This window comes from Oncorhynchus mykiss, chromosome 18 (assembly GCF_013265735.2).
Source record: "Oncorhynchus mykiss isolate Arlee chromosome 18, USDA_OmykA_1.1, whole genome shotgun sequence".
NCBI lineage: Eukaryota > Metazoa > Chordata > Actinopteri > Salmoniformes > Salmonidae > Oncorhynchus > Oncorhynchus mykiss.
The window spans coordinates 38,369,357-38,393,242 of NC_048582.1; the positions used below are offsets into that span (position 1 = coordinate 38,369,357).

General features: G+C 47.1%; 1 protein-coding gene across 25 annotated transcripts in view; it reads left to right on the forward strand.

Moving 5' to 3' along the window:
* LOC110496159 (microtubule-actin cross-linking factor 1) overlaps positions 1-23,886 on the forward strand; it is a 273,689-nt gene that overhangs the window by 161,714 nt on the left and 88,089 nt on the right. For all 25 annotated transcript variants that reach the window (XM_036952697.1, XM_036952698.1, XM_036952699.1 and 22 more), the window contains 23 exons: positions 48-241; positions 507-666; positions 973-1,056; positions 1,341-1,448; positions 1,560-1,658; positions 1,782-1,904; positions 2,053-2,144; positions 2,285-2,420; positions 4,590-10,883; positions 11,039-11,194; positions 11,292-11,507; positions 11,799-11,951; positions 12,112-12,408; positions 13,549-13,698; positions 13,971-14,204; positions 14,428-14,592; positions 16,360-16,701; positions 16,984-17,175; positions 17,465-17,638; positions 17,841-17,964; positions 18,235-18,434; positions 18,602-18,919; positions 23,409-23,575. In XM_036952697.1, coding sequence (XP_036808592.1) covers positions 48-241; positions 507-666; positions 973-1,056; positions 1,341-1,448; positions 1,560-1,658; positions 1,782-1,904; positions 2,053-2,144; positions 2,285-2,420; positions 4,590-10,883; positions 11,039-11,194; positions 11,292-11,507; positions 11,799-11,951; positions 12,112-12,408; positions 13,549-13,698; positions 13,971-14,204; positions 14,428-14,592; positions 16,360-16,701; positions 16,984-17,175; positions 17,465-17,638; positions 17,841-17,964; positions 18,235-18,434; positions 18,602-18,919; positions 23,409-23,575 — 10,178 coding nt within the window. The remainder of the gene's footprint in view (positions 1-47; positions 242-506; positions 667-972; positions 1,057-1,340; positions 1,449-1,559; positions 1,659-1,781; positions 1,905-2,052; positions 2,145-2,284; positions 2,421-4,589; positions 10,884-11,038; positions 11,195-11,291; positions 11,508-11,798; positions 11,952-12,111; positions 12,409-13,548; positions 13,699-13,970; positions 14,205-14,427; positions 14,593-16,359; positions 16,702-16,983; positions 17,176-17,464; positions 17,639-17,840; positions 17,965-18,234; positions 18,435-18,601; positions 18,920-23,408; positions 23,576-23,886) is intronic.

Consider the following 23,886-nt stretch of genomic DNA (forward strand, 5'->3'; position numbering starts at 1 on the left):
AGGAGTGTGTCTGTGTGCTGATTCTCTGCGTCTCCCCTTCACTCCAGACGTGGCAGTCGGAGCTTGAGGACCAGGAAGGGGTGTTTAGCTCCCTGCAGTCGGAGGTACAGAAGGCCCGAGAGGCGGGGACTCAGCTGAACAGGCTCCACCCAGACCGCAGCCCGGAGCTGGAGCGCTACCAGGAGAAAGCCGCCCAGCTCACCGAGAGGTGGGCCGGAGTCAAGAGACAGATGGACACACGGTGAGTGGTGGATGGATGGATGGATGGATGGATGGAGTCAAAGTTAGTCAGATCATTTTTATAAAAGTATTATGTGAAGCTTAATCCTCACTCAGTATTTGTATTGTAGGTTTATGCTTAAATTAATACAGTATTTCCTTGAGATGGGGACAGGTTTTGAAAACCACCGTTCTAGTCAAATGTGAAATAGAGAAGAGCATAGACCCATATCACTGATTGGGTACTTCATTGAATGGTATGTGATGTGTTGGTGTGTTTTTTTCAGGCGAGGGGAGCTGGAAGCCCTGGGCTCGGTCCTGCAGCAGTACAGAGATGGTCACTCTGCTCTGATCCACTGGATAGAGGAGACCACTGAGAGACAGGAAAACACCCAGCCTGGAAAGACTGACAGCAAAGTCCTGTCTGAACAACTAGCACAACAAACGGTGAGAGGGATGGATGGAGACCGAACGACGGGTAGAAAGGGGCGGAGCGAGACGGGTAGAAGGGGGCGGAGCGAGACGGGTAGAAGGGGGCGGAGCGAGACGGGTAGAAGGGGGCGGAGCGACTACACAGTAGATAGATATTGACCCAGCCATAGAGAGGTTCATTGGGGGGAAAAAAGAGATGAGCAATAGCTTTGTTTAAAATAGGCTAATGAGGAGAGTGATTGAAACTAATGGAAGATCTGACTGTGATTGAGTGACATCTGTAAATAACATCTATTCTCTTTGACCTGATTCTCTCCTCAGGCATTAGTAGCCGACATCGAAAAGAACCAGACCAAACTGGATGAGTGCCAAACGCACTCAAAACAGTATTGCACCTCTGTGAAGGTAGATGACAACATCACTTTGTCATTGTAGTGTAGAGAGACGTTTTTTAGATGATTTGGAAAAGTAAGCATTTCACTGTTAGTCTACACCTGTGGTTTATTTGTTGTGACAAATAAAATGTGATTTGATGTCTCTCAAAATATGATTATTCTTGCTATGTGTCATATATTTTAAATTGAGGTAGGCTACTGGATAGCCAATTTCCACACTAAATGTCCCATAACAATACAACAAAGACATTTTCTGCTTGATGTAAATAAGTTACACGTATCCGTGTCCTTCAGGACTACGAGCTGCAGCTGATGACATTCAGAGCGTTTGTGGAGTCGACGCAGAAGTCGACCGGGAAGAGGAGGAGGATGCACTCTTCATCAGACGCCATCACGCAGGAGGTGAGGAGAGATGGAGGGGAGCGTCACAATGTGGCTAATGTATTTCTAGAAATATGTGTGCCAATGTCATCGTGCGAAGCCACAAGCAACGAGATTTCTTTGCCATTCCAGTTCATGGACTTGCGCACGCGCTACACAGCCCTGGTTACCTTGACGACGCAGCACGTCAAGTACATCAGCGATGCACTGAGGAGGCTAGAGGAAGAAGAGGTACTGTATGTCTCGCTCTTTTTTCAGTTTTTCATTCGCTCTCTCTTCTGGTGTCTTCAACCTTCCTCTGTGTCTGTCAGATTTATTGTCTGTACCGATCTCTCGCCCCCCCCCCCCCTGCAGAAAGAGGTGGAGGAGGAGAGGCAGCAGAGGGTAGGCCAGGTGTCAGAGCTGCTGGGCTGGGTCAAGGGCCTCCAGGGCCGAGCAGGGGACCCCTCCGCCGAGTCATCCATCGCAGCGCAGGAGGTACAGAAATATGAAATGCATCTAGTATATTATGGAATTTAATATTGTACGCATCCACTGTTCTTTCTTATATCACACTCTCTTAGCCGATAAAATATATGTACCCGTTTTGACTTTTTTCAAATGTTCATTTGTGTTGTGTTCATAGGCCGTGAGTGAGCAGTTAGCGGCTAAGAAGGAGGAGGTGGCTAAGGTTATCAGGAACACCCAAGTCTTCCTGATGTCGAAACAGGCCAGCAAGTAAGTTCAGATTTCTCTTACACACATTAATACCACTGTATAAACACACATACTGTATAGGGCACTCAGTAACATCTCACCTATATCCACACACCACACACACACACAAGTTCAAACTGACAGAAACGTTTGTCCTCTAGGTTGTCCCCAGAGGAACGTGCCCAGGTAACCTCCCAGCTGGACGAGCTGACTGCCACCTACAGCCAGCTGTGTGACAGTTCCACCGCCCAACTGCAACAGCTGGTGCAACAGCAGGCCAAAGAGGAGCAGAGAAAGGTAGAGTGGATGGAGGGAGGGAAGGAGGGAGGGTGACTGGGAAAGGGAAGAGGGAGGAGTAGAGCAGTTGCGGCTCAAGCCATAAACTCACTAGCGGAGTTGCCAATGCGAGCTTACGACATTGCTGTTCAAGTGTGTTGCTCACTGACATTGTCTGTCTGCCTATTGTGAATTTTGAGGGTCTGAAATGGAATATGCTCACGAGCTGAGCGCGTTTGTGTGTGAGCGAGAGTGCGTCGCATGCTGTGTCTTGCCCGTCACCACGCGTGCATTTTTTGACACCCATCATCCCCCATACTGAATGTTGTTACCTCATGGACTCGGTTTGGTTTAACAGCCATTTCGTGTGTAATTGCATGGGGAGCCCCCCTCACTTGCATCAGCAACCTGCTTGCAGCCGTGTCACCCATCATCATCATCATCATCGTCATCTGCTTAAAGACTAATCTATGGCCCCCAATTGGCGTAGTAGTCGGTGAGCCGAAGAAGTCATGCTACCATTTAGCTATAGTAGCTTTTTGATAGGTGCGCCCTCAGCCTGCCTTCATAGTCACAAGATAGTCACCCATGTTAGAGCACATTCACAGTCACCCCTCCCTCCGTATGCTCCTCATCACTTCGGAGCAGTCATTAGTAGTCAGTAAATTGTATATTACAATGGTTGTTTACTGTCCCCGCACATTAGGTAGACTACCTTTTTTATGTTTCAGCCATAAACCCTCAGAAGCGGATACATCCTCTCCATAAACACGTGCACATACTCGTTCACATAGTCGAAATCCAACCACACTGTCATGTCCCCCCCCACCACCACCACCATATACATGAGTCCAAATGTGATGGTATGTGTGTGTGAGCCAGTACCGGGGATGTACCGAGAGTATCGGGGATATTGTATGAGAGTGAGTGTGTTGGTGTGTGGGCGTAAATCTCCACCCACGAGTGCGTTTTCAATGAATGGTTGTGGTTTTCTGGGTAGTTCTTTACTCTCAAGAAAAAATGTACACACGTTGCATAAAATCACTTGCCAGCAAAGAGTGTCTAACTGCCAGTGTCGGCTTAGTGTGAGCGCCAGAGGCCAGCTACGCAAACCCCCACTTCACCATTTGAGCATGATGTGTCCAGATCACAGTGTGTGTGTGTATATGTTTGTGCCGTCTAATGCATTAATGTGTGAAATAATCAGCATTTTGCTTCAAAATCACTAACAGCTGCCAGAAGAGAATCAAGGACATCCAGCTCTCGGCAAAGGATAAGAGGGACTGTAGTTAAGGGACTGTAGTTAAGGGACTGTAGTTAAGGGACTGTAGTTAAGGGACTGTAGTTAAGTGACTGTATCGTATTATCTACGTTTAAGTTGAGCTAGTCTATGTCATCTGGTACTTAGCCAGTGAGCAAAGAATCGGTGCGATAAGTCCATTGTGGAGTCAATTTAGGGTAGATTTGAGCGAGGACATTTGGAACGAGCCAATGAACCGCAGTCAGAAGTAACTAATGCCTCTCAGCCATAGCTAGTGAATGGTCCAAACGCCTATGGAGTCAATTGAAATGGCGAGTCAGTCAGGGCCATCACAGACAGCGCCTCGGGTAGAACTGAGTGTGGCATGCAGAATCCTAATACCAAGCTTCTCACCTGTCGCTCCTCAATCTGCCGAGCCCTCGGCCTGTTAATGTGTCCACCACGGGACAGACGGCCCCGTTTCGGTAAGTCGTGCTCGCTTCCGATCTGACCTGCCTCCTCGAGCTAGATCTTCTTTTCTTTCATCTGTCTTTCTCTCCTTTCTTTCCTGTTTTCCTTACCTCCCTTTTTGGAGGTTGCGTAGCATTGGTTTTCTGCATTTGTGTTCGCTATGTAGCGTGCTTAGTGCTTTGTCGAACAGAGGTAAGTGTTCTTGTGCCATGACGAAAGAGAAATTATGTGGGAATATACACATTTATAAAAAATAAAAAAGATGCATGCGATATCATATTGTATCTATTGAAATATGCTTTTGTCGCCATAATTATGTCGAAGTCGTTATTATGACTCTTGGGTGAAGGGTTATTTTTTTTCTTGCTGGATACTTATGGGCTGTGGGTTCCTCAACAAAGTACTCATCAGACTGTTTAACACAGTATGTAGGTAGAAGGAAGCTCAAATATTCACTTTATTTGTTTCTCTATCTTCAGAGCCAATCTGCCATTGGCGGAGTTATTGACCTGGGCACCATGGAAACCGTCCCAGTCTTCCAAGCTGCACAGCGTGGCCTCATAGACCTGGACACCTGCCATGTCTTGTTGGAGGCCCAGCTCACCGTGGGCGGGTTGTTTCAGCCTGACTCCCCTGGGAGCCTATCACTGGAAGAGGGCCTCAACTGTGGCCTGATTGATAGTCACATCAGCCAATCCCTATCAGAGCTGGAGAGTGCCTTGCATCTTGTCGACCAGACAGAACAATTGGAGGGCCAGCTCCTCCCAGTGGCTGCAGCCATGGAGGAGGGCCTTATCAAAGAGGAGGTGGGGCTGCGTATCCTGGAGCTGCAGATAAACACAGGAGGCCTGAAGGATTTAGGAGAAGGTAGACTAACCTTGAATAGTGCTGGAGAGATGGACCTGCTGACCCCAAGGGTCTACTCCAAGCTCTGTTCACGGGTCAATCGGCGGGAGCTTATTGACCCCAACACAGCCGATAAACTGAATCTGTCTGAACTGCAGCAGCGCTGCGTCCTCAGCGATGACACCGGCTTGTATCTGCTGCCAGTGAAACAGCAGCCAGGAGGAACAGTCTGTCTCCGATCTGGCAGGAAGGTTGGGATCTTCCGTGCCGTCCAAGAGGGACTGATTGACAGGCAAGTAGCAGTGAGATTACTGGAGGCCCAGCTGTTTGCTGGTGGCATCTCTGACCCCCGTTCTGGGCATCTTCTGACTGTGAATGAGGCTGTGCGTCACAATCTGATGAACCAGGACCTGGCCTGTGCCATGCTGACCCGCCAGCTGCAGTATGGTGGGATACTAGATCCTGTAACTGGGGATCGCCTAGGGGTGGAGGAAGCCATCCAGACGGACCTACTCTCACCTCATTTGGCCCTTCTGGTGCTCGAGTCCCTCTGGGCTTTTATAGGGATGCTCTGGCCTGAGTCAGGGGAGCTGCTGCCCATTGCAGAGGCTCTACAACAAGGGGTAATCTCGCAAGAACTAGCTTGGAACATCCTGAGACAACGCCATGCGATAGGCGCCCTCTACCTTCCGGAAACCCCCAAGGTTGTGTCCCTGAATCAGGCTAAGGAGGTCCTTGAACCCAAAGTGGCTGAGATTCTGAAGGAGATTCAGATCCCAGATGTGCTACACAATATGAACCAGTCAGGTTCCCCAAAACTGAATCGCCTAATCTGGGGCTCCACTGGCACATCCCATCCTCCGTCCTCTTCCCCAGGGCTCAACTGTGACCCCTCATTCCTGGAGAAAATGGCCCCTGAGGAGCAGGCACATCACCGCCTGCTTTTCCATGTAATGACCCACAGCTATGTGGATGCCCATTCTGGCCAGCGCTTAGTGCTGCTCGAGCCTGAGCTGGTGGAACTTGTCAAGGCTGCTGCTGGTCTGATCAGTGTGGATTCTATACCTGGAGTGGTTGAGGAAGGGTTGAGTTTGACTACAGAAAGACAGGAGTGTATGGAAGTGGCGCCAGATGTATGTTTGCCGGATACTCCGCAGACAAGGGAAGTTGGAAAGGTCCAAGAAAAGAGTGCAATATTCAGCTTGCCTGAAAAATATACTTATCCCAGAAAGATGGTGGAAGAAGCTGATAATCAAGGATGGGATGGTACACCTGACACATTGCAGGCTCATCAAACTGGAATAAAGGAGATGGGACAGGTAGACCTTGACTCAACCATGAGAATAAGTGAGGAGGTAGATGGAGGTGTACATAGAGAAGTAAAAGGTGAAAAGGATGAAATGGTTAGTTTTGAAAGTGCCCCGCCCTCAGCTGGACTACTGGAAACGCAAGTGACAGACTCGTATGAAGATGGGCTGGTAGCGATGGAATCAGAGGGCTCAAGAGAGAGTGGTCACAGGAAGGCGAAGGAGGAGGACTCACTCGTGGAAGATGTTGACAGTCCACTTGTGGAAGCCTTAGAAATGTACTCGACACCAGTAAAGCCAGAGACTTTGATGCCAACCCAATATTTCAAAGAACCTGATATCTCCCCATCAGAGGCAGATGAAAAGGAGAGTGTGCCTGTGAGTGTTGAAGTTAACTATGCTGTGAAGGATACTCCAAGGGTCACAGAGAAGACCCTACCCCAGGTAATGGGATTAGAGGCAGCAGCAGTGAAGACTGAGGAGGATGTTGAGCTGGAAAGGTTGGCCTCGGAGCTTCAGCAAGGGGGTCTACTGACTGAAGGAGGGCAGCGGCTTCTCCCAGATGAAGCCGTGGCTCAGGGGGTCCTCCCTGGACACACTGCAGTCAAGCTGATGGCCAAGGCAGGACTTTTCGGAGGTTTCCTGGATGTCGGCGCGTGCGAATCCCTGAGCATAGAGGATGTGATGCAGGAGGGTCTGCTTGACGAAGACCTGATGTGGCGTGTGCTGAAATCAGAGAAGACCCTGGCAGGGGTAGTGGATGTAGAGAAGGGGAAGATTTGTACCCTGAAGGATGCTGCTCAGGCAGGCCTGATAGACTCCAACACAGCTGCTCGGCTCCTGGAGGCCCAGGTGGTCTCCGGGGGAGTGGTTGACCTGCGAAGAGACAAAAAAGTGTCTGTTACCCTGGCAGCCAACCTTGGGCTGATAGAGGAGGACCAAAGAGAAAAGCTATTTGCATTGGAGAAGTCATGCCGTGGAAAAGGCTCAGACCCAGATGCATCGCTCACCAAAGCAACATTGCAGCTGCAAATGAATGGGGTTGTAGATCCCAAAACTAAGTCACCTGTTCCCCTAAGGCAGGCCCTTGAAAGAGGTTTGCTTGGGCAGGAGGAAGTATATCAAGCCTTGTCCCAACAAGTGGCGGAGGGTGGCATCGTGCACCACAACTCTGGAGTTAGACTGTCAATTTCTGATGCTTTGCAGCGAGGTCTGGTAGACTGTGCCATATCCCCAAAACTGTGGGAGTTAGAGCGGGCATGTCAGGGGGAGGTAGCCCTCTCTTCAAACCCAGATGCTGCCCTCCTCCAGGCATCCACAGGTGCCATTTTGGACCCTGACTTAAAGTGTAGACTTACATTGACAGAGGCTGTCTCTGATGGTCTGCTAAATGAGAGCATTGCCAAGAAAGCAATGGTTTCTCCAGGTGTAACAGAAGGTATTTTGGATCCACAAAGTGCCCAAATTGTGCCTTACTCAGACCTTGTAAACCAAGGCAAGATTGACATTAAGAGTGGAAAGCGCTTCTTGGAAGTGAAGCCTTTCAAGGGAATCCAGGATAAGCAAACAGGTGAAATCCTGAACCTAGCTAAAGCAATTGCATCTCAACAAGTTGATCCAGTCCCAGCACTCAGAATGTTGCAAAGCCAGGCAGACACTGGAGGGATTATTGATATTTCCAATGGAGCTAGGATCCCTCTGCCTAAAGCCTCTAAGAAAGGGCTGGTGGGAGAACATATGGCCAGGCTCATTGCCACCAACCAGGTTCTGAAAGGGGGCTTGCTTGACCCTTCCACTGGGCAGAGAGTCTCAAGCCTGAGGAAAGCTGTCAAAGATGGGCTTATATCCAGAGAAATGGCTGCAGAGCTCCAGGACAACTTGGGCTCCATGGAAGTAGTACGTGACGATGAGGATAGTTCAACACCCGTTGCCTCTTCAAGTGGGACCTATAGTCCTGCAGACACATTATCAATATCCAGTCCAGACAGCCAAACCAGACAGCCAAACCAAACCAAACCAATAATTATCAAAACCTCTGAAGTGATTTCTCCAACCCCGCATCCAGAAGAGGCGGAAAAAAGGTACAGCCTTTTGATGATCGCGGAGGACATTGCGAAGACTCTAGAAGCTGCAACATTCACGCAGTCAGGAGCTATGCAACACCATGGCTCTGTTTACATTGAAGACAAGATGGAAGAGGAACAGGCCTCAGTAGCTGGGAAGTCATCGGAAATTGAGTCAAACCAGTCAATCAATTTGTTGGCTCAGTTTACAAACAATGCAGAGAAAAGGCTTCAGCAGGCCCTTCAGGAGATGGAGACGCCGCAAGATGTTACTGTTGGAACACCAGAAAAGGATAACAAAAATGTGTCTAGATCAGTGGGTGAAAGAAGTTCAATCATGTTGCAGGGGCAGTCTGCTTCGGGCAAAGAACCACGGATGGATTTGACAGTGGCCATTGGCAGAGAAGGTAGAGATCAAGAGGGCAGCATAGACATGTCTACCCTAGTTGAGAGAGATGAAGGGAAGACACATGTGGTAGAAGACAGTACTGAGAGAGTGGTGGAGCAAGGTAGAATGGAGGTTGAGCAGGATACAAAGATTGAGGCCAGAGAGCGTGATGATCAACGACATGCGTCAGCCAATTCCAATGAGGCCGAAGGTAAGAGCAAAAAGAAGAGGAAGAATAAGAAGAAAGGAAAAGGAAAGGAGGTCGATACTCAGCAAAGACCCTCAGAAAAAGCTGATATACAGAAAACGGAAAACAAAGACCAGAATGTACATTCAGAGGGTAAAGGTCATAATTGTAAGGATACGGGTGCTGAGTCCACTGGAGGTTATGTTACCCTACAGGAGAAAGAGGAGTCACCTGTGCAAGATGTTCAATCTGTACTCAAAGGTGCTAAGGTACAGACTGTTGAGAGGTTCGGCGATCCAAAGGGTATTGGCAAAGTAAGGGAAGGTTCTACAGTTCCACCAGGAGCCATAGCAGATGCTCCCGAGGTAGAGAGAGAGGGTACGGAGAACAAGGTCTTCTTGGTTCAAAGACGGGTAGAGAAGAACAAAACATCCAAGATATCTAAAGCATCAGAGAAGGTTGAACCTGTGACAGAAGAGATACCATCCATCCACGATCAAGCCGATTCTGAAGTGGCACTAACGAAGGCTGTTCTTGAAAGCTTAGACAAAAAGTCTAAGATACCCATAGGAGCAGAAAAGGTTGAACCGGCGACAGAGGAGAGGTCATCCGTCCACAAGGATGAGCAAAAGTGGGAGGTGGAGCAGATTGTGGAAAAGAGTGATCCAGATGGGGTGGAGACAGTTTCTCAACAGACTGGACAGCAGGAGCATAAGGATAGGAAAGCGGTGGAATTCACTCTGAAAACCACCCCAGTAGCCAATGATAAAAAGGCCCTTTTACTGAAGGCAAAAGAGAGTATTCTGAGGAAGGTGTTGGGGCGTGGTGTTAGTGAGAAGCAAGCTGCAGAGGAGCTAGTGGCACTGCGTCAGGTAGTGGGGAAGAGAGAGAGTTTGGTGACGTCCGAAGAGGAAGTTAAGACTGTGGGGAGTCCTCCTGAGGTTTCACCAGAAGAGAGGGAGGGCCAGGAAATTGACAAGAAGGGAGAAGGAGAAAGGGAGAAAGTTGCGCCTGACCATTCTACAGTAACTGTAGCAGCAGAGGAAGTGAAGAAGGCTTTAGAAGTAGAGAAAGAGGAGAACGTTCGATCAGACCAGTCTAAAAGGGAAGAGGAAGGGGAGAAGGTTGTGTTAGACCAGATTGAAGAAGTAAAGGAGGAGGATACATCTCTAACAGACCAGCTTAAAGAGACCAAGTCGGGAAAGAAAAAGAAAAATAACAAAAAGTCTAAGATGGTAGAAAAAGTTGAACCTGCGGCAGAGGAGAAGCCATCTATCCACATTAGAGCAGATTCGACACCGGCTGATGTTGACAGCTCAGTCTCTGGGGATGAGCGGAAGACTGAGAAGCAGCAAGACGGTCAATCAGACAGTGATGTAACAAAGGTGGCAAGTGGTGACGAGATGAACAAAATGGCTGCCTTTACTAAGAGTCCTAGTGGAGTTGACACCAATCAACAAAGATCGACCCACACCACTGCACCATACCAAGTCGATGTACATCTGGAGGAAAAAACTGAGGAGGACATTTCTTTGGGGAGAGAAACTGATCCGCATGGCAAAGAAATTGAACAATTTAGGATTGGTACACCTGAGAAAGATGTCCACCCAGACGCCCATCGTGTTGACATTGTGGATGCCTCTCCTGAAGCCCTTGTATCCATGTCGGGCGCCCATCTGGTCAAGGTCTCTGTGGCACCTGCGACCCAGCCGGCTAAAACCACTGGCAAAATGAAGAAGAAGAAACAACAGAAGGAGCAGAAACTTGACAGTCCCACTGAAACTGAATCTAAAGAGGAAAAGTACCTTGAGTCCACAGAATCAGGACGGTCCTGGTCTGTTGAGACCCCACAGTCTGATGAGATTGTTGAATCTGATACAACAGAAGTACCTGATTCTGATACAACTGACAGCTGGAAGGAGGATGGAGAAATCCAAGCATTGGAGATAACGAAAGAGAAAAGCCCAGCTAAGAAGGGAAAGGTAAGCAATCGATACATTTAGTAGGCGAAATGCAAATTGTCTCTACTTGTTCATACATTATCTGTATTGTGTAACCCAATAATAAGTTAAATTTTTCTGTTTATTGGAAAAATGCCATTCAGACTGATGCTCATGTGACATTCCCTTTCCATTAGTCCTCGTTGCTCCGCCAGGAATGCCTGGAACGTGACCAGCAAATTATGGCTCTGCTCTCTATGGTGAGACACATCGAGGTTCGCGTCAAGCAGCAGCAGCAACAGTCGATTGGTCGCAGCCTCATTGCTCTTGATGACATCATCAAACAAACAGATGTAAGATATTTGGTACCTGTTGAAAATTAATGATCTAGGATGTTACCACAATTGAAATCTTAGGTTTCAAATTTGACAAAACGTTCTATTATCTCAGACCTTGGATCTAGAACTTCGGGATTTAGAACCCCAGGTCAACAAGGCAGTGGATGCTGCTGGGCAGCTGCTGGAGCCCCGCCCCCAGGAAGTCCCACCTCAGCTACTATTGGCCTTGGAGAAGGATGGCCGAAGCTTAGCTCGAGGTTACAAGGCTGCCAGAGGGGTCTCTGAAAACATCCTGCAGGGGCTGCACGCACACAGAGACGCATATACGGTAATGGTACCTAGAATAGTATAGTGCCCTCAAACTCAACTCTGGACCTCAGCCAGTTCCACTGCATTTTTAATTGTTCCCCTCTAATCAAGTATTTATTTAGACCTGGGACACCAGGTGTGTGCAATTAATTATCAGGTAGAACAGAAAACCAGCAGGTTCCGGACCTCTTAGGGTAAGAGTTGAATACCCCTGGTATAGTAGATTGATATATGAAACCTGTGTGTTTTTGGTGTTTAATCCATTATTGTCACCCTTTGCTAATCAGTGCGGTTTGTTTCTCTCTCTCAGGAGGCATTGACTGGAGAACAGAAGTCACTTGGAGGGCGAGTCGAGGATATTCTTTCCTGGCTGAAGGAGACTGAGGCACAAATGACAGGAATGGATGGACAAACCCAGGGCGAGACTCCTGCTCAGCTCACACAACGGCTCCAGCTGTGCAAGGTTAGCACACTCACCCCCCATACTTCAAGTTTTATATTGTACCCTCTTCTTGTGCATTTTCAAGTGTCCAATTACTGACCTTTGTTCGGATTCAGCCTACACTTTGCGTCAAGTCCAGCTGTTCCTCAGTTCATTCTCTACTTTCTTCTTTCTCCCTCAGGAGTTGCAGTCGTCTCTCTCGGCCCGCTCCAATGACGTCAACACGGTGGCCTTTGACATCCAGGTGTTCATCTCGGAGCGGGCTCAGGACCTGGCCCCCGAACAGAGCAGGCACCTCCTGGGGCAGCTACAACAGCTCCAGAGGGGCTTCCACCAAGCGGCTGGCCAAGCCCACACCAAGGCCGACGCCCTCGCCGCCCAGAGAGAGATGGAGGAGGAGAGGCAGCGCAGGCGCAAAGAAAAAGAAGAAGAGGAGAAGGAGAGAGAAAGGGCGAGAGAGCGTGCAAGGGAGAGAGAGGTTGGCAAACCGCTGGCTATGTTGCACAGTCCCATTGGAGTGGTGGAATGCACGTTTAAAATACTCACAAATACATTTTCAATTCATTCAATCATCAGTAATAGCATACTTTACCATATGACTTTTGTGGTCATGCTATCTATCACTGTGTAAATTCTCACTTTTATCACATATTTTTTGTAACTGGCAAACCCAAATACATATTATTAATAATATCCGTCAAGGCAAATATTCTGTACTAACTTCAAAAATAATTGTCTTATTTACCATATCTGCAAGCTCACTATCACAACCACCCATACGTCCCATACGTCACAACCACCCATACGTCCCATACGTCACAACCACCCATACGTCCCATACGTCACAACCACCCATACGTCTAAATGAGGTTTGTCATTTACATCAGGTTGGCAAACAACCGCTGCTGTGGAAGTTAAGACCCAGTATGGTGACTGATGTTACGACTCGCACCACAACAGGCTTCTATGCCAAACGTGTTTTGTCCTCTGCATGTGTCCCTGTATAACACCGGTGTGAATTAACATGTCTGCCTTGCTCTTCCAGATTGCCACAGAAGGAAATGCGCTTGCGCCTCGACGGAGAAGGCTAGAGAGATTTCAGTCAGAGAAGCCTTGCTGTGGCTTGAGCGCGTTCCTTTTTTCCTCTCCCCCCTTGTTGTACGATACGGGGAGAAAGGAACAAATAGCATACCAGGACACCATTTGTTTGATTGTCTTTGTGTATTGTTGTTTTGGCTTGACTGACCTGTTGATGATGCTGCTGTTTCTATATCTGAATCTGTCTGTCTGTGTGTGAATCTGGACACATCCTGCTCAAAGTCTGGCAAAGTGTGCTCAGATGACATTAAACGGGTTTAGAAACAAGGAAGTGTGCACTTAACGGAAGTGTGACTGGCTGGTGAAGAGAAGTGTAAAAAAAAAAAAAAAGATCTGGTTTTCGTGTGCTTCTGCTTAGCTGAGTGGAAAACGACATTAGGGGTCTGATTCATTGTTATGGACTGGCCACTGTTTATTAGCAAAAACGGGCAATATTTATTTTCTCACACTTTCTTTTTGCTTTGCATTTCTCCTTTTCCCTCCATCCATCTCTCTTTCAACCTTCATATGTGGCTCTCAGGTGGTGCAGCAGCAGAAGGCAGAATGCTCACAGAAATTGGAAGGCCTTACGATGTGGTTGGCTGGAGCGGCCAGCATGCTGGCCAATCAAAGAGCGGGAGCCGAGTCAGGTGACGTGAATGTGCTGCAACAGAAACAGAGAGAGTTAAAGGTGAGAAACTCCGATTTTCACCTCCATGTCTCAAGTAAGGAGAGAACCCACATGTTGTTTAGTTGCTCCCGGACCTCTAATGTAGCCAGGTTTCAACCATGCTAGGTTTCTGAGGATCCACAGTTATAGGAACTAGACGACATTAAAACTGTCGGAGCGTCTTAATGTGTTCTCCTTTCTCTACCCAATTTTGTATACTCTGCTCCAGAGAAATATGCTACACTACCTGTAACCCCTCTATATCTGACCATCTCTCTCTCTCCCTCCCCCAGGAAGTACAGAAGGACCTGCTGACCAGAGGCGAGGGCGTGGCGGAGACCATCCGCTCGGTGGAGGAGTTCCTGGCGGAGCACGGTGACAGCCTGAGTCCAGAGGAGAGGGCCAACCTCCAGGGGGCACTGTCCCGTATGAAGGAGCAGTACAGTGCCCTAACCGACACGGCCCAGTCCTCCCTGGTCCAGCTGGACACGGCCATCAGCACCACCGTCCAACAGAACACACAGAGGGTAAGGGTTTCGGCGATTTGTTTAATTTGTATCTTTATGGATACTGTTTTGATTGCTGAGAAAATGCTATGGAAATAGCTACAGTGTGGCAATTAACCCAGAGGAAAAGCTGAAGGGCCTTTCATTCACTGACTGCATTTTCATTGGTAGAAATATACACTCACCCTGATCTGTGCTGTTTTGTCTTGTTCTAATGTTTCCCCTGTGTTTTCTTCCCCTATAGGCGAAGGCAGTAGAGGAGCTGCAGGAGACACGGGGCCAGATCGACTCGCTGCTAGAGGAGCTCTCCTCACTCAACCAGCCTGGGATGACCGTTACTGACCACCTCTCCTCGTCCTCCTCCACATCGCCAGAGGGAGGTCTCCAATCACACAGCGACATGCTCCAGGTTAGACATTCTCCTTGTTTATTTCCGAAAGTCATTTTGTTCTTGTTGTGGTATACAGTTAAATGTGTTTGGAATGAAACATACTACTGCAGAAAAGGTTTCTAAAAGTGCCTTTTTAGGTGCTTGGCACAGGTTATTGAATGGTAGTCAGCGTGCTTCCCAATAAACTAAGGTAGCTTCCTCTCCTAATCTCCTTTCCAGTTAAGACAGGTGCTTGGCACAGGTTATTGAATGGCAGTCAGCGTGCTTCCCAATAAACTAAGGTAGCTTCCTCTCCTAATCTCCTTTCCAGTTAAGACAGGTGCTTGGCACAGGTTATTGAATGGTAGTCAGCGTGCTTCCCAATAAACTAAGGTAGCTTCCTCTCCTAATCTCCTTTCCAGTTAAGGCAGGATCTGCACAAGGTGCTTGAGGTGCTTAGAGTACCTGAATTTGGTACTCTGAATACCTTGAAAATCAGACATTTTCTCAGATTGGTACTTGAAAAGTACTTTAAGTTAAACGAGAGGAGAACTGATATTGATCAAATATATTTATGAGAAATATTAGAAAGAAGTATTGGCAAATTCATTTCCTCATATTTTGCACAGTGATTGCCAGGCGAGCTCGCTCATTCATTCCACCCACACTGCCACTCAGCCAGGCAGGTACAGAACTGATTAGACACCGCCAAACGTCACATCGATGGTTAAAATGCTGGGCAAATGTAGATTCAATCCAGCCTTTTTTAAATCATTTTTTTATTCAACCATATAGGCCAGTTGAGAACAAGTTCTCATTTACAACTGTGACCTGGCCAAGATAAAGCAAAGCAGTGTGACAAAAACAACAACAGAGTTACACATAAACAAACGTACAGTCAATAACACAATAGAAAAATCTATGTACAGTGTGAACAAAAGGTTAGGGAGGTAAGGCAATAAATAGGCCACAGAGGTGAAATAATTACAATTTAGCATTAACCCTGGAGTGATAGATGTGCAGGTGATGATGTGCAAGTAGAGATACTGGGGTGCAGAAGAGCAAGAGGGTAAGTAATAATATGGGGATGAGGTAGTTGGGTGTGCTATTTACAGATTGGCTGTGTACAGGTACAGTGATCGGTAAGCTGCTCTGACAGCTGATGCTTAAAGTTAGAGAGGGAGATATAAGTCTCCAACTTCAGTGATTTTTGCAATTCGTTCCAATCATAGGCAGCAGATAACTGGAAGAAAAGGCGGCCAAAGCAGGTGTTGGCTTTGTGGATGACCAGTGAAATGTACCTGCTGGAGCGCGTTTGCACATGGAACATTTCTGTGATATTTTTTTGGGGCTAATGAAACAACTTTACATGTTGCGTTTTTATATTTTTGTTTAGTGTAGTTTATCCACGTTTTTTACCACTATGTCACTGGACCCAACCAACCCACACCATGTAAGGTGCAGCAAATGCGTCACTTTGGCATTGCGAACATTGCTGTATGTAGTAAATAAGTAATGAAACAAAGTATTGAGTAGAACTTGTAAAATAGTGATAAAATATATTTTTTTCTAATGAGGTTGTGGCGATATATTGCTATCTTGTGGCGACTAGAAACAATTGCAGAATATTAATTATTACAAATTTGATGGTCCTTGAAAATAAATATAGTTTAGAAAAAAGTTATAGAAAAAGTGCTTGTCCTTGAATTTGACTTGCCACTGTCTGTACAAAGCCTGTTAAGTCTATTGAGATGAACCCTCACTAATGCTCACTGTGACCATATACGACCTTTGACCCCTCTACAGGCGGAGCTCCAGCAGCTCCAGGCACAGCAGGCCCAACTGATGCAGGTGTCCCAGAACGCTCGCTCCCTCCTGGACCAGCCCGACTCGGCCGTGCCAGCTGAAGAGAAACGCCGTCTACGGGACCAGCTTGACCAGCTCCAGACCCAACACCAGGAGAAGCTGCGGGCCTGCCAGGAGAGGCTGAGGCGCTCGGAGGCCCTTAAGGACGAACTGGCCAAGTTCCTCCAGGAGCACGGAGGCCTGGGGACCTGGCTGGAGCAGAGTGAGGGGGAGCTGGGTTCCCTGGGGGAAGGAGAGACTGACGCACAGGGCCTGAAGGGGAGACTGGAAGAGCACAGGAAGGTATATGTTGTTATTTTGGCTTTTCCTATACTAGTGTGGGTTAGAGAAAAGCTACATTGCATAGCCATAGAGATATTATTTACATGAGCGAGATGCAAGCATATAGGCTTACTGTAACAATAGTTCAGGGTTTATATTGGCAGTTGGTAGCAATATTCACTCCTACTGTCAGCTGTATACACACAGTCATGATACTCAAGATGCTAAGTCTACTGTTTCAAACGTTGTAACTGAACACATTATTGACTGTATCAAACTGACCTGGAACCTGTTGTCTTCCAGCTGGCGGAGGATGTGATCTGCCACAAGGCAGACCTGCGCTTTGTGTCCATCTCTGGTCAAAAGGTGCTGGACTCTGTCCAGGGGGCTCTGGAGAAGCTAGGAGGGTCTGACCCAGCCCTGGAGGAGACCAAGCAGCTGGTCACGGGCAAGTTACAGGACGCCAACCATCGTTACACCGCGCTGCACACCAAGGTGAGTCTCATATAGAGTAGAGGGATTGTATTCTTCATTACTACTGCGCTTTGTGTACCAATGCACAGTAGAGGTATATCCAAAAGGGACGGGATTGTGATGAAAGACGTGCCTTAGTCAGTTAAAGGTCCCTTTGAAATATAAGCCTTGTTCATTATTTTACATCAATTTTTTCATATACCTAACAATCAATCGATAACCATAAGTGGGCTGAAGAGATATTGGACGTTGACCTACTTCCATAGTAGAGATGGTGACCTGTTCATCTTCCCCTGTCTTCCCTCTCCAGTCGTCAGATCTGGGCGGGCGTCTGTCGGGTCTGTTGGAGCGCTGCCAGCAGTACCAGGACGAGGCTGTGTCGCTCCACACCTGGCTCAGCGCCCAGGAACAGAACCAGAGTATAGCCGGACCCAGCGGCGAGACGGACACACAGACACTACAGAACACACTGCGGGCCGTACAGGTGAGAGAGAGAGCATAGAAATACCGCCGGTGGATGGGGTATGGAAATAGGCTGAATTATTTAATACAGTATATACATGTGACTGAAAGCGGAGACATTATCTGCATCTCGCTCTTTGTGAAGAGGGGATGGAACACTGTTGTTTTCTATTCCCCGCACCTCAACATTTCTCCTCCCCCCCTTCTCCCTGTGTTCTGGTCAGCTGTTGCAGGATGAGCTGGCGGAGCGGTCAGTCCAGTTGGAGAAGGTGAGGAGGTCAGGCAGAGAGCTGGCCGACGCACGGGAGTCCCCCACTCTCAGAGCTGCTGAGATCACCAGTACTGCAGGTACGCTAGCTCACAACAATGTCTATTGTTCTGCCGTTCATAACCTTCCATATTGTTATATATCTCATACACTCCCCCATATCGATGAATATCCTCCATTCCTCCATATCCCCCGAGACCATGCAGTGGCTCTCTAGTAATGACCACTAGCTATCCCTAAAACCCCCGTCTCTGTTGACATCTTTATATCCATCCACCGAAACACATTGTAATGGGGAAAAGTAACCACACCGACACTCTCTCCTCTCCCCCTTCCTCTCTCTGAGCCAGATGGTCTGGAGAAGAGGTTCAGCTCTCTGTCTGAGTCCATGTCGGAGCGGGCTGAGCAGCTCCAGACGTCCGTAGCCCAGTCGGTCAGTGTCCAGGAGGGGCTGAAGGGTCTGCTAGCCTGGCTGGACGGCCTGCTGCTGACCCCCGGGCCCGTCCAACCTACCGCCCAGGCTGTCCAGGACGCCCTCACACAGAATCAGGTACCATAGTAGAAATACAGGGAGTCTACTATAGAACAGTCTGCAGCTATGGTACTGTTTTTTTTCTACATTTATTTCCCCCTTCACATCTAATACACACCTCCCCACTGTCCACTTTGCAGTTGTGTTACATGAGCTTATTTTAACCCACTTCCCCTCTGTTCCAGAAACTACGCCAGGAGCTGTTATCCAGACAGGGAAGTGTGGAGGCCACCTGCGACTCTGTCTCCAAACTGCTCCAGAGCTCTGACGCCTCCACGGCCTCCGGGCTCCAGGCGTCACTAGAGAGCCTGACCCAGAGCTACACCGCGGCACAGGCCAAGCAGGCCGAGAGGGAGGCTGAGCTCCGGGGGCTCCTGCCCAAGCTGGAGAACTATGAGAGACTGAGTGCAGACCTGCAGGGTTTCACTCAGACCTGCCTGAGAGCTCTGAGCCCTGTGGGACAGCCTGACCGCAGTGTGGAGGACTACAGACAGACCATAGAGGTGAGGGGCAGGATGATAGATATCAGTGTTCCAGAACCATAGAGGTGAGGGGCAGGATGATAGATATCAGTGTTCCAGAACCATAGAGGTGAGGGGCAGGATGATAGATATCAGTGTTCCAGAACCATAGAGGTGAGGGGCAGGATGATAGATATCAGTGTTCCAGAACCATAGAGGTGAGGGGCAGGATGATACATATCAGTGTTCCAGAACCATAGAGGTGAGGGGCAGGATGATACATATCAGTGTTCCAGAACCATAGAGGTGAGGGGCAGGATGATATATATCAGTGTTCCAGAACCATAGAGGTGAGGGGCAGGATGATAGATATCCGTGTTCCAGAACCATAGAGGTGAGGGGCAGGATGATAGATATCAGTGTTCCAGAACCATAGAGGTGAGGGGCAGGATGATATATATCAGTGTTCCAGAACCATAGAGGTGAGGGGCAGGATGATATATATCAGTGTTCCAGAACCATAGAGGTGAGGGGCAGGATGATATATATCAGTGTTCCAGAACCATAGAGGTGAGGGGCAGGATGATATATATCAGTGTTCCAGAACCATAGAGGTGAGGGGCAGGATGATATATATCAGTGTTCCAGAACCATAGAGGTGAGGGGCAGGATGATATATATCAGTGTTCCAGAACCATAGAGGTGAGGGGCAGGATGATATATATCAGTGTTCCAGAACCATAGAGGTGAGGGGCAGGATGATATATATCAGTGTTCCAGAACCATAGAGGTGAGGGGCAGGATGATATATATCAGTGTTCCAGAACCATAGAGGTGAGGGGCAGGATGATACATATCAGTGTTCCAGAACCATAGAGGTGAGGGGCAGGATGATATATATCAGTGTTCCAGAACCATAGAGGTGAGGGGCAGGATGATATATATATCAGTGTTCCAGAACCATAGAGGTGAGGGGCAGGATGATACATATCAGTGTTCCAGAACCATAGAGGTGAGGGGCAGGATGATATATATCAGTGTTCCAGAACCATAGAGGTGAGGGGCAGGATGATACATATCAGTGTTCCAGAACTATAGAGACGAGGGGCGGGATGATACATATCAGTGTTCCAGAACCATAGAGGTGAGGGGCAGGATGATATATATCAGTGTTCCAGAACCATAGAGACGAGGGGCAGGATGATAGATATCAGTGTTCCAGAACCATAGAGGTGAGGGGCAGGATGATATATATCAGTGTTCCAGAACCATAGAGGTGAGGGGCAGGATGATATATATCAGTGTTCCAGAACCATAGAGGTGAGGGGCAGGATGATATATATCAGTGTTCCAGAACCATAGAGGTGAGGGGCAGGATGATACATATCAGTGTTCCAGAACCATAGAGGTGAGGGGCAGGATGATATATATCAGTGTTCCAGAACCATAGAGGTGAGGGGTGGGATGATACATATCAGTGTTCCAGAACCATAGAGGTGAGGGGCAGGATGATATATATCAGTGTTCCAGAACCATAGAGGTGAGGGGCAGGATGATATATATCAGTGTTCCAGAACCATAGAGGTGAGGGGCAGGATGATAGATATCAGTGTTCCAGAACCATAGAGGTGAGGGGCAGGATGATATATATCAGTGTTCCAGAACCATAGAGGTGAGGGGCAGGATGATACATATCAGTGTTCCAGAATCATAGAGACGAGGGGTGGGATGATACATATCAGTGTTCCAGAATCATAGAGACGAGGGGCAGGATGATATATATCAGTGTTCCAGAACCATAGAGGTGAGGGGCAGGATGATATATATCAGTGTTCCAGAACCATAGAGGTGAGGGGCAGGATGATACATATCAGTGTTCCAGAACTATAGAGACGAGGGGCGGGATGATATATATCAGTGTTCCAGAACCATAGAGGTGAGGGGCAGGATGATAGATATCAGTGTTCCAGAACCATAGAGGTGAGGGGCAGGATGATACATATCAGTGTTCCAGAACTATAGAGACGAGGGGTGGGATGATAGATATCAGTGTTCCAGAACCATAGAGGTGAGGGGCAGGATGATATATATCAGTGTTCCAGAACCATAGAGGTGAGGGGCAGGATGATATATATCAGTGTTCCAGAACCATAGAGGTGAGGGGCAGGATGATACATATCAGTGTTCCAGAACTATAGAGACGAGGGGCAGGATGATACATATCAGTGTTCCAGAACCATAGAGGTGAGGGGCAGGATGATACATATCAGTGTTCCAGAACCATAGAGGTGAGGGGCAGGATGATACATATCAGTGTTCCAGAACTATAGAGACGAGGGGCAGGATGATACATATCAGTGTTCCAGAACCATAGAGACGAGGGGCAGGATGATATATATCAGTGTTCCAGAACCATAGAGGTGAGGGGCAGGATGATAGATATCAGTGTTCCAGAACCATAGAGGTGAGGGGCAGGATGATACATATCAGTGTTCCAGAACCATAGAGACGAGGGGTGGGATGATAGATATCAGTGTTCCAGAACCATAGAGGTGAGGGGCAGGATGATACATATCAGTGTTCCAGAACCATAGAGACGAGGGGTGGGATGATATATATCAGTGTTCCAGAACCATAGAGGTGAGGGGCAGGATGATAGATATCAGTGTTCCATAACCATAGAGGTGAGGGGCAGGATGATACATATCAGTGTTCCAGAACCATAGAGACGAGGGGTGGGATGATAGATATCAGTGTTCCAGAACCATAGAGACGAGGGGTGGGATGATACATATCAGTGTTCCAGAATCATAGAGACGAGGGGTGGGATGATACATATCAGTGTTCCAGAATCATAGAGACGAGGGGTGGGATGATACATATCAGTGTTCCAGAATCATAGAGACGAGGGGTGGGATGATACATATCAGTGTTCCAGAATCATAGAGACGAGGGGTGGGATGATAGATATCAGTGTTCCAGAACCATAGAGACGAGGGGTGGGATGATACATATCAGTGTTCCAGAATCATAGAGTTGAGAAAGTAAAATATGTAGTACATTAGCCAAACACAGATATTAAACAATGATTATATAATGATGCAGAGGCAGTAAATTGTTATTTTTATCCCCTGCAGAAAATAAGAGTTTCTATGTCACGGTAGTTATGAAAGTACAAAAAAAAAGAAATTGGTATAGATCTGCATTTTTTTTTTTATCTCATGAAAGATTAATTTGCAATTTGTTAACATGGAAATTATAGTTATTAATGCACAAACATATGTAAAATAACTGAAATCAGAGAAAATAATTATGATACTCACATTTTGTTATGTTACAAAGTGTGATTTAAATAGTTTAATTGATTTTTTTTTGGGGGGGGGGGGGGGTCATTGATTTACACAAAATACTCCTTAATGTCAAAGTAGAAGAGGAAATCTACAGAATACAACAATTCCAAAACATGCATCATGTATGCAACAAGGCACTAGGTAATACTGCAAAAAAAACATGGCTAAGGAATACACTTTTTGGAATATATGCAAACCCTTATGTTTAGGGCAAACACAACACATCACTGAGTAGCTGCTTCCTTTGTTTTTTCAAGCCTAGTGGTGTCTTCTTCATGATATGGGTATGCTTGACTTTGGCAAGGACTAGAGTTTTTCATAATAAAATTTTAAAAAAACGGTATGGAGTGAAGCACATGCAAAATCCTAGAAGAAAACCTGCTTTCCACCAGACACTGGGAGAGGATTTCACCTTTCAGCAGGACAATAACCTACATCACAAGGCCAAATCTACACTCGAGCTGCTTAGCAAGAAGTCAGTGAATGTTCCTGAGTTGCCAAGTTACAGTTTTGATTTCAATCTGCTTGAACATCTGTGGCAAGACTTTTAAAATTGCTGACTATGTTCCCCAACACCTTGGCAGAGCTTGAAGAATTTAGAAAATAATAATGGGCAAATATTGCACAATCCAATTGCGCAATGCTCGTAGAGACTTTCCCAAGAGACACACCTGTGATCGCTGCCAATAAGTGTTTTTAACATGTATTGACTCAGGGGTGAATACTTGTCTAATCAAGGTATATTAGTGTTTTTTTTATTTTAATTTATCTTTATAAAATCTTCCACTACAAGAGTATTTTGTGTAGATCATTGACAAAAAAAATGTAAATTAAATCAATTTTTATCCCACTTTGTAACACAATAAAATGTGAAGAAATTCAAGGGGGAGATACTTATGATACCCACTGTAGATAGCAGAATTCCAGAACTATAGCCATCAGTTAGACCATAGATCAGTCGGGGAGACCATAGATATTTAATGTAGGATGAGAGGAGGATAGTCTTGCAGAACCATATAAATCAGTGTCGCAGACCATAGAGGTGAGAGGATGATAGAAATGTTAAAATGTCTGTTTGAACAGAGAAGTGGAAGACGGCACAAGGGACTATGCTGTAAGAGATTTCAGGGAGGATTTGCTACCTTCAGATATCATATCTGTATCTGCCTTACTACTTACAGGGGGTGAGAGCAGAGCAGGAGCAGGAGGCAGGTCACCTGAAGTCCTTCTGCCAGCTGGGGACAGACCTGAGCCAAGCCAAGGCCCTGACCAGCACACAGACCCTACTGGACAATGTCAGAGAGTTGTCCGATGAGTTCGCCCGACTGGAATCCAACATCAATGAAAGGTATGCACTGCCTTAGAATAAACGGAGCCAAAACCATTCTTGAATCAATGCAAGGCATTGCAGTTCACTGTACAACAGCCCTGCAAAAAAATGCAAGGAACCATAACCGATAAAAAAAATTATAATATTGACCCTGTGCACAATGGGTAAGCACTGTCTTAGAATAATACACAAAGCCGAGACGAATACAAAATCGAAGGGAGGTCTCTAGGTGCACCTAGGCTTGTAGTGCAGCATCAATCCCACTAGAGGGCTAGATAAAACACAGACTTCTGTTTTGCTTGCACCTTGGGGATTTCGGCTGCGTATCT